Raw genomic sequence first — 12,575 nt, 5'->3', positions numbered from 1 at the left:
ACATCCTGGTGCTTGTGTGTCTCTCTGTGGCCCTTTCCTGCGCTCTCACCTCCAGTGAGTCGAGGCAGATGGTCGCCTTTCCTGAGTCTGCTCCGTGCTTTTGTGTTCGTCTGTGTCTCTTTCCTGTCCTCGCCGCCGCAGCTGGTTGATGAAGACGGGGTCCTTCCCGAGTCGGGTTCTCCTGGAGGTTTCTTCCTGTTAGAAGGGAGTTCTAGTTTTTTTTTTTTTTGTACTATCGCATGTCAGCTCAAGCACATGAGTGATGGTTGACCAAACTGATGCTGCTAATTTCCTTGCACATCTTAAAAGCGCTCACACCGACCTTGGGTCTGTTGAATTACACAGAGTATGATGGGTTAAATAGGGCAAGAGAATGAATAGAGGTGTGTTGGATTTATTTGGTTAAATACACAGCAGACGGGGGAAAAAAAACAGATAATGAGCAGAAGAACAGGAACAGAAATGCATGAAAAGCAATGAGTCAACATGTGCTGTTTTTTTCTGGATAGCTTAATTGACAATAAAGATTATTATCGTCATTGTGCTTTGATATTCTGGTGGGAAATCTCTTTACTTCCTCATTTGGGTCTTTTTTTGTGCCCAGTTTGAAGCGTTACTGAAAACCGTACACTTCAGTGCGCAGCGCTGCTGCCTAGTTGAGCTAAAACAGAACGAACGGGGCCATGATGTGCGTGTCCCCAAGGTCCAGGCGGCTAGCGTCATGCTGTTGACTCTGGTTCTGATGTTTTCTCGACTCTCTTTGTTGTGGTGTTGTGGTGTTGGATGTCCTGCCATTTAAGAGTTACGTGCTGGAACACCGAGCTCCTTAGCTCAGTTCATGAACTTTTTGCATCTAAACAGGTTAAAAATACTGAAATGCTCACGATGGAAGTTTTCAATAAATATGCGTAAATATTTTTATGTCCTCATGTGGCTAAGAGGTCCAGTCTGTGTTGTCATTAGGTGAAGTCAGAGATTCCAATGGTTGCATGTTGACTACCTTTTGTGGCAGTAGAAAATAAACTGTTTTATTCCTTTGGTAAGCACAAAAATTGGCTGCCTGTGTGGTCGTCCATTTACCTCTGAAGTCAGAGCTTTAATGTGGGAATGTCAATAAACTCAACTGTATATTAGTACTAAGTTCAGAAGCCGGTGGGATTTGCTCTGAGCAACGACCAGGCTAACCACCATTAGCAAGACAAGCTAATAGTTAGCTTGGTGTACTTTCAAACGCCACAGCGACGTGTTTGATCAAATGAATTTTGCAGTTTGGAATATTTTAGTGAGAAACAACATTTAGAAGTGCAAAGAAACAGTTTTTCGCCCACGTCCCTCTTTTCGTTTGATAGAGGCGGCCATATTTCATTTTGAAGGTTCTGGTCGTCAAGAATTCAATTTTCCCACTCAGAACACCAACATCTAGAGATGTGGGTGTCCTTTTGTTATTTGTCCAAAGAAAATCTCAGAAGCTTTTAACTTCTGAGTAAAAACTAAATGGTAAAACTGCGTCCTTAAACCAATCAGACGATGCCAGTACACAATGCTTTTGCTGCCGTTTTTATGGCATAACTTGACAACCTGAAATACCCAAAGTCCTGTTGCAACAATGTTTCTAAATGTCTCTCAGGACGGTTGTAGTTAGAAAGTGTGACGTTAACTGGGGTGACGTGCTAGAAAAAGAATAATTTGACTAGTTTCAACACACCCGATAACATGTCCATGTTTCTTTAGTGCTAACTTGTCTTTTGCAACAAATAGTTTTCCATTAACATGTAATGTGTAGGTGTGCTAAATTTGACCTTTTTTCAAGTTCAGCTTGTTTCATTATCAAAATATATGATGATTTGGAGTTCCTGCTGATCGTTGTTTGAGTTTAGTTTGAATTTCGAGAACCTCTTCTCCCTTAATTTGACTCGGTTTGTGTTTTATAACTTCTCTGCTGGATGATTTGAATGTTTTAAGTTGCTGTACCTTCTTTAAAAATGTGCAGAAGGTCAGTAAAACAGTTTTTAAGAGGAAAATAGGCCCCTTCTCGTAAGGCTACTCCCCCACTCCTCTGGCCCTGACAACCTCCGCCACTCCCTCGCTAAGGGGTGAAGACGCCAGTGTCAGTGCGAGACAATCTACAGGCTCTACTGGTGACTATTGCATACTCGGTCTGCAGAGTTGCATCATTTAGCTCTGCCGAGATGCAAGAGAGCCAGAGGGAGAGAGGGCGGGAGGGAAGAACTGAGACAAATAATGGGAAAAGTGTGAGGAGAGGAAAGGGTGGGAGTCCATGTCCTGTGTTTTCTGTTTGAGGTTTTCACCTCCTCCTCTCTCGCTTGTTTTCCTGTGGCAGCCATGTTTTACATCACGAGGGAAGGTCAGCATCCTGGACGTTGGCACTGACATCATGCTGAGAAACGGACCTGACATAATAGAAGACAGTCCGTTTACGCCGTAGTTCTAGCCAACACCGGGACTTGGACGAGCCAAAACGTTAGTGGTTCTTGCACATTGCTGTTTGCCTTATCAAGACCTTGAGAGTGAAACACAGTGGAGAGAGATTTAAACTGTCAACATGTATATCTGGGAATTACATCTAGCCCAACTTAACAATATTTCAGCTCCAGGTTTGAAGCCTGTTGGGGTTTGTTGATTTATAAGCTGTTAGCATTGTGCAAACAAATCTGTATTTTCTCTTTCATCTACGGCTAATTTTTATATGCATTGGCAGGTAGCCATGTTGGATTTTCAGTTGATGGTGCTGGTGATAAAACCACAGACTGGAATTTCAGATTCTACCAACCTTTCTGGAAATTTCCGCTATAGGTAGAATATAATTTTTATTGTGAGATGAGAGTCACTTCTTCTAAGGTTTCAGACTAAAATGTGGATCAGAAGATGCAGGTACTGCTCTGATCTGTTGCAAAACTCTTGATTTACTAATCTGCTTTGGTTCCAACCCTCACCTATGAATATGAAATATGGATCATAACTGAAAGAATGAATGACAAGCAGCTAAAACGATCTTCCTCTGAATGGTGGCCATATTCAGTCATAGAGATGAGGGGTGAGAAGCTCTCTGGGAGCTTCAAATAGAGCTACTGCTTCCCTAGATTGAAGGGAACCAATCAGGTGGTCCGGACACCTGCTTCTCAAAAGGAGGTTTTCCAAGCTGGCCCCTCAATTATAATACCTTGGGGAATACCCTTTCCCTAGACTGGAAATGGTTTGTGAAAAATCTTGGAGAAATGGAAAACAATCGATGCTTTGGTGGATAATTCAACTTGGAACCTTCCACCAATTAAAGACTGACGATCAGAGGCAATAGTTCTTAACAAGACAATGGTAGACTGCCTCCTCCAAGTCACTGTTGAATGTTTGAGTCAAATGGAGACGTTCAGGTATCTTATTGTCTTGTTACCGAGTATTGGTAGAAAGACAACTGAAGGATCAGGGCTTCAAATGCAGCACTGAGAGACACAGGTGAGTTTTTACCAGCCCATGTTGTGAGATATGGATTATGGCGGATTGATCTTGGATACAAGCGGCTGAACTGAGCTTCCTCTGTGCGATGTCCAGGGATGAGATCAGAGAAAAACTTGACTTCAAAGAGAGTCAGCTAAGGTAGTTTGGGTATTTGATCGGAATGCGTCCTGGACGTCGACCACCGGAGGTTTTCCATATGAAATCAACTAAGAAGATCAACTCATGGTTGGGGCCCGGAACTTTCTCGAGAGACTATATGAGGTTTCTGAACAGGAACATTTGTTCTCTGTTCAGAAACAGCATGAACAGGGGTTCATGCTGTTTCACTCCCATCAGTGATTGGAAAGTGTCAAATAGGGAGGCAAAGGTTGGATGGACAGATGGGCGGATGGATGATGGATGGATGGATGGAATCTTAACACAGCAAACTGAAAAAATCCAAGTCATGTAGCCAATCAGTTTTAAAACGACTGGACTGCCTGGACTTGACATGATGGTACTTGCTCCATAAAAAAACAAAAACTCTCTGGTGTCACTCATTCAGAAATTGGGTTGAAATATCTCACGCAAGAAATAACACACCACTTTTCTAGTCTGTCTGCTCGCTTCCAAAAGTCATGCCTTGCTCGAATTATGTTTTCACTCTATTTCTCCTCATTCTGTGGTTTGAGCAGACTGCCCCCCCTTCATGACTTCCATCGTGATTCTACCCATTACCACTCATTTGGTTTTTTTGTCTTTGCCCAGCACTCTTCAAGCAGGTATCCAATTTCAAAGTCTCGTGCGGACACTTCGGACCTTTATAAATGCCCTCTTTCTTCTTGCCTCTTTATGCCTTCAGATCACAGAAACACAGCCCCCACGCCTCCCTCCGTGATCCTTGCAGTTGCAGGGACATTCTGAAATTCCTTAAAAGGACTTGTACTGGAAAGATCAAAGAACATCACTTCTAAAATTCGAACATTGAACTTTTTTTTTTTTTTTTACGACTTGACGAGCTGTCGTTGATCCCAATCTCCCTCAATCCTTCTGTGCTTGGCAGATCAAGCAATCTTGACTGTTTTCGTCCCGCACTTTTATAGAGTTCTAACGGAATATATTAAGTTTCATAACACTTATAAAACATTACATGTGGCGCTATGTACATAAAGCAAAAGGAAAAGCTGCAAACACACACACGATCCAAGAAACTGGAAAGGAATGAAAGAAGGGAGTTAAAAATGCACTGGAGAATAAAGTATGTGAGAGAGGCGAGGGGAGGGCAGGAGGAGGAAGAGAGATGAGGGAGGAGCGGGGAACAGGAGAGGTATGCTCTGCTGGTGAATTGGGAGAGGAAAACCACAGGAAGGAGTTAGAGGGAGGGAAGACAAGAGAGGAGGGAGTAGAAAAAAATTACAGGGAGGGAGAGGCCAGACCAGGGCGACCGTAGAAGCAAATGTTTCCTGTGAGAGGTGGAAAGCCTGATGAGTGTGTGCGTCGTACCTGAGCTCGAGTCGGACTCCATTAAGTGTGACATGTCATGGATGTTTTAACTGTGTAGGAGTTCATGAGAAAAAAAGCTCATGTGCTTTGCGGCGTCTCAAAGCCAACCCTTGCGCAAGTTCCTGGAGACCTGCGCACCTAAACGTTTGCAGCCCTTAGAGTTTGAGAGTGCATATTTGCAGGACCAAATGCAGTATTCTTAAATGCAAGTCTTCTTATAGTCACAGTCTGTGCTCTGCTAGTTGTGAGACATGTTGCAGGGCTTTGAGGGGGAAAGCTGCTGGAGGTTGGAGGTTTGGGCATTGCTGAGAGTCTTTCCGGCATAGCGTGACTCTGGTGGGCGTGCGTGTCTGGACGCATGTGGCGAAGGACCGACGGCGTATGTGCGTGCCTCAACGGTGCGTCCCAAGCAGCAGTCCGTATGCGAGTGTGTGCATGAGAAAAGTCAGTGAGGTTGCAGCGGAACGAGAAACCAGTGTGGTGAAGAAGTTGGCAAAGAGAGCAGCCGGGACCCTAAACACTGACTTCATTGTGGTTTAGCCTCTGCCTTATATTCTGCCGGGGGATTGTGTCAGTGATTGCGGAAGAATTTGTGGCGACAGCGAGTTTCTGGGAGCCCGAGGGAGGAGGCGCGCATGTGGCTGGAAGGTTGCTGGTTCAAATCCAGCCAGTAAAAAAAAAAAAAAAAAATGTAAATCAAGAAACGTTGTCGCTGCCAGCTGTCATTAGCGAGCCGTGCAGCGGGACACCCAGTTGAGGTTTAGCAGCTGTGTAGCACAAAAAAAACAACCTACGTTCAAACCCGTGTCTGGTGCCATTTAAGAGGCTGAAAAAGTTGTGTCCAGAAAAAACAGATGCCTGCTGAAAGTTTTCCACTTGGGGTGCAGGGTTTCAAGTAAAAAAAAAAAGTTTCCAAGACAAATTTGCTGGCAAATTTTGAAGAGAAAGCAAACCAATAACAGCTCAAATTCTGACTTTGTTTCTTTGCGTTTTAGAAAGGCTGGATTGTCGCTCCTCTGCTTTGCCTCTTTGGTCTTACTGTGACGTTCCAGGAAGGAATTTGGAATAAACATCTGAGTGTAATCTAAAGTTGGCATGGTGGACTGGGCTGCATTAGTCAACAATGTGAGCAATGGTGGACTAATGAGTTTTTTTTTCTCTCTCTCTCTTTAGAGCTGCATTTCGTTGTAATTTTCCTCTTTATCTAAGAGAAAATATGCGAGCTGATGGGGGGTTTAAACGGAGGTCAACTTCCAGTTTTTGCAGAATCACAAAGTCGGTTTTCTACTTAAACGGTACCGTCGTCGTGACATTTTGTCCTGAAAACGTAATCCGCTGTGGAATAGGTTTAGTTCAGAGGAGGAAAATGCCGAAATGTGAGTGCCACCTTAAACATTTCCCCACATAAAAAGTAACGGCCGAGAATCTTTAATCTCCCGCGGGTCGTTTCTTGTGTTTGTACCAGCTTGAGTGCTCAGTCTTACCGCTTGCAAGAGTGTTGCAAAGTGTGTGTGAGGGAGGGAAAAACGCCGCCCTCGATAAGATAAAAACCCGGGAGAGAGATTCCTCTAGCAGTGTCCTCTCTCTATGGTTACTTCTAACCCTAATGAAATTGTTTTTTTAATTTCAAGGATTCATAAATCCTGCATTCAACTCACCTTTGTGGCATGGGAGAGATTACCTGGAAACTCTGACGGTGAATGAATTCCAGTGTTCTGCATCTGCAGGTTCAGATTATGTTTTTATTGAGATTTCATCCTGAAGGAAAATTTAATTTAATCCAAATTCTGGAAGAAGTTACTAACATTATTATTATGTTTTTTTAATGTGCAGGTTGAACTTACCCTATATCTCTGAAACTCAAAATGAGTAAAAATCTCCTTTCCCGGGATATTTTGTGACTTTGAGTTTTATCACAACATCCATCCATTTTCCATTTTTTCTGGCTGGTGCCGATTGGTCAAGAGGCGGATTACATCCATGTTCCATGTGTTTTCAATCCTCTATACATTTTTTTTAAATCAGTCTGCACAACTAAAGAACGTAAAGGCAAAACTCTTATCCCTCTCTCCAATATAATCTTAGGAAAACTGGGTCTGGAAAAGTCTGGAATTTCTCCATGAAAGCTGTGTGGGAACCCTGCATAAATGACGAGAGGCAGCTCAGAGAGCGGTTCCTCTGCGGGTTTGGGACGGAAGCAAATTTAAGACCCACTAAATATAAAAGGTGGTGAATATTAGGTCCCAAACAGGCCAATGTCCTTGGCCATGTTCTTAACACTGCTACTGCAATAACAATATATTGTCGATATGCTGTTCAGCCAAAGCAATCACTGCCGGAACTGTTATGGTCACAACATGACTTTACGACAACCAGAAATGTTCAATAAAACCGTTTAACTAATTCAACTTGACGCCTTAAGGGATAAATTACCACAGAGTTAAAAGCATAAAAGTTTTAACGGGACAGTGTGTTATGCACTCTTTCACGCATGTTTGAGAAATCCGTTAATCTCCCGTAGCAACCATTCAACCGTGCAAAATGCCTGGTTGGACCGAGAGTCGCCTTCGACAACGAAGCTCCAGTTTCCAAGCTGAGCTTCTGCCCACTCAGCTCCTTTAGACTAGCCAGCCGTAAATAGCAACCACCTGGTGGAACAGAGCATCTGCTGAGTTCATTATACGAGCTGCTTCCATTGAAACGCTGCTAAAGGGTTAATAGAGGAGCGATGTAGTGATGACTTTACAACAACCAGAAACTCCTGAAGGTGGAGTTTCAGAAAGAGGAGGAGTTTTTAAAGAGACAGAGGCCCAATTTGAAGGTGTTAAAGTTACAACGTCAAATTTCTTTTAAATGAACCGAGCTACTTGATTGTGCTATAAAATGCCACTAATGACAGATACACAATACTGCCCCTTTAAATGGAGCCTCCCCATTTTAAACAGACAGAAGATTAATTTTTACACTGCTCGTACAACTAGATTTTTTTTTAATTTCGTAAAACCAAAAGCAAGTCATTTTAGGAAACAACTTCCCCTCGTTGATCCCTTGAAAGTAAAATGCACACAAAGTGCTGCTCAGTCTTACATGGAGTAAAGTGTGCATCTTCTCCTGCATGCATGCGACTGTCACCACGATGTAAAATTGCAAAGATAAACCCATCAGTGCTGTCAGCTTTTCCAGCAGCTGCTAACCATTTTTACTCTCCTGCAAGATTTTTCCACCTTACCACGGCTTCTTCCCGTTTTTGGCTTCTTTCACTTTGAAGCCACTATCCGAATCTTGAGTCACTGTTCAACAGGAGCGCAGTGGTGAGTCATGGATTGAGAGATCTTTTTGACTCATGCCTCAGTCGCAGGGTTCAACCTTAACAAATGAAAACGCTACTGCAAAATCTTGTCGAGCCACTTAAGAGCCGACCGCAGAAATGCAGAGGAACAGTTTAATATCACGATAACTATCATGAGGTTTTCCCTCAGAAACTGAACAACAACTGACCTTAGAGACAGATGTGTTTTTCTGTGATGCATCACTAGAGGAACTCAGACCTTTCTCAGAAGTGGATTGTTAGGTTAGAGTAATGAGCTATGTGGCATTAACAAAAAGCAAAGGTTTTCATTTGTTACTTATTTTGTTCCTCGTTTGTAGTCATTTACACTGTAGCTTTATTATCTTTTTTTTGCATACATATACTTCCCAGATTATTCTTCCAGGAGAGTTAAAGACATTTAGAAGCTGCAAACTGTGCAGTTTGCTTTTGTGGTTCTAATAAACACAAAATTGTCTTTGTCAGCTTTTTGAGTTGACAAGTAATTATAAAGAATTTATTTATTTTCTTTTTTTTCCTTTTTTTTTAACCTAGTTTGGTGAAGCACAAAGGGGTTCGGGGGGCGCTCATGCTGCCCTGGGTGGTTGCCCATGTTGCCCATATCAGAGCTGTACATTCTTCACAGTAAATAAATGAAATACTTTGTTGTATATCAAGAAAGTATATTCACTTTAAACACTATGCTAAATAAATAATTTGTTCTCTAAACATCCTTGTTTGGAGTGACTGTCCCTTTTAGCACAAATCTGACACAACTAACCCTGTGATTGGCCAACATCTCCGAGTGTGAGAATGAAGTTGTTTTGATAGCTGCTCACCAGACATGTGGCTTGACCTATGAATCAGATTTTCCTCATCCTGTTAAATGAGAGACTGACCTCGGATAAAAGTTAACACTCACACTTAAACCTTCAGATCTGGAAGGGGAAAGAGAAAATCTATGGGGTGTCTACATTTACACAATTAAACTCCCTTTACTTGGAAAGTAAAATGTTTTTGGGGACTGTGTAAGTTGATCTGCCTGTGTTTTAGGGTTTCGCTGTCGGGCTGAGGGAGGAAGCTTTAGCATCTGGTTGAATCTGACGGACTCGGTGTTGTGTGGCCAGAATGTCAGAAGCAAAATCTCTGTCATCGGAGGAACGTATGTAGGATGTGGAGAAGGACACTCAATTTGGCTCAAGAAAGTTTTGGAAGACCGTTTGACAGCTTAGAAAGGGAAACCTGGGACAATGCCAGGCTGGAGACATGCAGGACACTGCTGATTGGTTGAAGGAGTGCTTTGAAGATCTCCCAAATATGGCCACCATAGAGGAATGCTGAGAGACTAAATAAACTCCCTGATGTCAGGACCTTAGTTTTTGCTGAGACACCTCTTAAATGTCATGTAGAGGATGCAGACAATTCCTGTGGTACCAGTCTGTAGGAAAGGGGATAGGAGATTGTGTTCCAGTAACAAGCGGGTCCCACTTGTAAGGCTCCCTCGGGAATGAGGCTGTGACAATAAATAATTAGGTTTGATTGAGGTGAGTTGGGCCAGGAATGTGTCTAAAGGTTGTGGTACCCCGTCCCACCAGGACTCTCTTTAGAGACGAGGCTCTGACCAACTGCTGAACCTTGAATTCAAGAGACAGAGAGCGATTCTCATCCCTGCCTCGGAACAGTGGACAAGATAATTATCTCTTGCAAAGCTGCCGACAGCGTCACAGGAACTCGGCTCTCCGGTACTTTGTGGTTCTGGAGAGGGCCTTCGACCCTGTCCCCCCTGAGGTGCTTTGTGGGGAGGCTGTGGTAGTACGGCGCATAAGGGGGATGCCTTTAAGGACTATCAGGTCCTTGTGTAAGCAAGGCAAATTCTGTGGCTGCATTTGTGACATAAACTTGAGCTTATGCCCAAATCCTACTTGTGGTGTTTATGGACAGGATCTCAACACTTGCTGTGGAGAGGAGAGTATCTGGTAACATCAAGGTTTAAAATGAGCCATTTGCAGATGATGTAGTTCTGTTGGGATCTTTAAGTCATGACCTTCAGGGTGCCCTGAGGTGGTTTGCAGCAGAATGTGAGGAGGGATAAGGTCGTTGTGGTCAACTGGAAAAAGGGGTGACTGCTCCTTTCTGCTGGGAAGTTAGTCTCAACCTCAGTTAGTAGGCCATGTACTGTAGTGTCTTGTTCAAGGGGTGTAGGATGGTGTCGGCTCCCTGCCAAAGGGTTCCCTCCTTTGACGATGGACAGATGGATTGAGGGTTTCCTCCTTTCTACTTATTTTTTGTCCCTAGTCTATGTTCATGAGATATGGTTTGTGACTAAAAGAACAAGATCCCGGATACAACCGGGTTCCTACCATCATTCTCCAACCACTTCTTATCGTCTTCAACATCCAGTTGTTGATCACGTAACTCGTCTGATGCAAGAAAGAAAAAAAGTGTTTCCAGTGCAGTTCTGCAAAATAAACCAATTTTGATACTTCTTGGTGTCAAAAGTTTTTCAAAATTGCCGTTTTTCCATTAGTCAAATTTATTTTCGAAATGTCAAATTGGACAATTACATGGTCAATGGAAACGCAGCTGCTGCTGCACATTATGAGATTTGAAATCCACTGTTGCAGACAGAAAAGTTGTTTAAAAATGTTCTTCACGTGGAGGACGAACCAGTTGACACACATGTGACACAGATGTGGAGAAAAACAAGCTCTGAACCATTAAAATATCAAAACAAGATTCAAACACCGCCATGTTGTTTATGCCTCAGCTGAAAGAATTTCAAAGTATTTCTCGCTGAGGATTTAATTGCCTTTGTTTTGTGTTTAATGCCTGTTTTTCCCGTCTCAAGGCACCAGTCTTCAGCAGCCATGCTTTCTCTGGACGAGCCGCTGGACCTGAAGCTTCCCTCTGGACGAACGGGCGGTCCTGTGAAGTTTGGAAAGAGGTCCTGTCCCTCATCGATCTGTGCTCCTCTCCACACCTCAAGGCCACGCCTGCAGTACACCACCTTCCCATCGCCGCCCTCCTCACCAGGTAACCAACCCGGATGACTGAAGCTCTACCAGCTCAGTTAATAGAAAGATTGGGTCAAGTCAGGCGTCCACGTGGCATTGATGATGCCTGGTGTCACAATGAGTCTTTAACAAAACCGATTCCCTGTTCTCACTTCTCCGGTAATCTAATATTGTAAATCCAATAGAAGTTTGCTCCTCACATAGAGGTGGATTGTCACCAGATTTGGAAGCGTCGGCTCTAATGAGCTGAGCGTGACACCGACATGAAGTGACCCAAAGAAAACTGCAGCTGATGCAGACAGAATCATACGTTTGTCTCCAAACCAGACTTCCCACTAAGCACCGAGGCACGTCCAGACCACACCCGGGGCAGAGAGGGAAACCGAATCAGAGAATGGTGTTTATTAAGTCGGAAAGAAATGTAGTTTTCAAGCTAATTAGGAAGAAGTGGAAAAACTTTGTCAAATTGCAGCTGTGACACATGAACACAGTGTAAGGCTAAAAAAGTGATTTGTGTAGATATTTCTATAAGTATTTTATGTGGAATTAATCCTTGTTAAATAAGGATGTAGGGTTATATTTTGGGTTAATGTTAATATTATTACTGGGGCTAACATATAGCTAATATATATCTATTTATATAAAATTTAGGTTATTTGTTACCAATAGGACTATAAAATAACTTAAATAACTGATATTCAAGTATGGCAGATAACTTGAGTCTTTCACTATTCTATCAAATACATTTAGCAAAAGATACTTTGCTTTTTCATTTTCTTTCTTTAAATTATGCTATAATTGAACGATTAATTTGTTTACTTTTGTGAACAAAAAATGCCGCAGGTCTATGCAGCTCCACGTTGCGGTCAGGTGCTTCTTGTTTGCTTAAGTAAGTCCCCACATGTGCATACAAGCTGTTTGTGCTCCGGTCAAAAACAGATGGAACCATAAATAGTTTTAAAAAAAAGAAGAAGGCCCACACAATCAGTTCTATAGTTCAGGAAAAAGAAACTCCTTCTGATCATCAAAAGAAATATGTGGTCAATCATGAATTAAGGAACTGTTATGAAAGTAATTATTTCCCATAGGGGGCGTTATCGCAACAATACAAAAGGAAAAAAAAATATATAGGAATGTGATTTTAAAGTACATGTCATTCCAACATGTCTACTATCTGAAGATGGATCAAAACTCTGAGCTTATGAGAATCTAAGTGACTCAAAGCAACTTCAGAGACCAAGGTCTGACTTGTTAACATTTAAGTATTAACCCTACTGATAAGCTCTAAATCTCTTTGG

The 12,575-nt window shown here is 42.6% G+C and overlaps 1 protein-coding gene across 1 annotated transcript in view; it reads left to right on the top strand.

Annotated features, from left to right (window-relative positions):
• LOC106931217 (zinc finger protein GLIS2-like) overlaps positions 1-12,575 on the top strand; it is a 37,121-nt gene that overhangs the window by 9,261 nt on the left and 15,285 nt on the right. The window contains exon 2 of the mRNA XM_088009418.1: positions 11,112-11,296. Within this exon, the coding sequence (XP_087865544.1) occupies positions 11,131-11,296 (166 nt within the window). The 5' untranslated portion in view covers positions 11,112-11,130. The remainder of the gene's footprint in view (positions 1-11,111; positions 11,297-12,575) is intronic.

Source organism: Poecilia mexicana, unplaced genomic scaffold, assembly GCF_051168715.1.
Source record: "Poecilia mexicana isolate PSO_F unplaced genomic scaffold, ASM5116871v1 scaffold_2, whole genome shotgun sequence".
Classification (NCBI taxonomy): Eukaryota; Metazoa; Chordata; class Actinopteri; order Cyprinodontiformes; family Poeciliidae; genus Poecilia; species Poecilia mexicana.
This window is presented reverse-complemented; position numbering and strand designations above follow the sequence as displayed.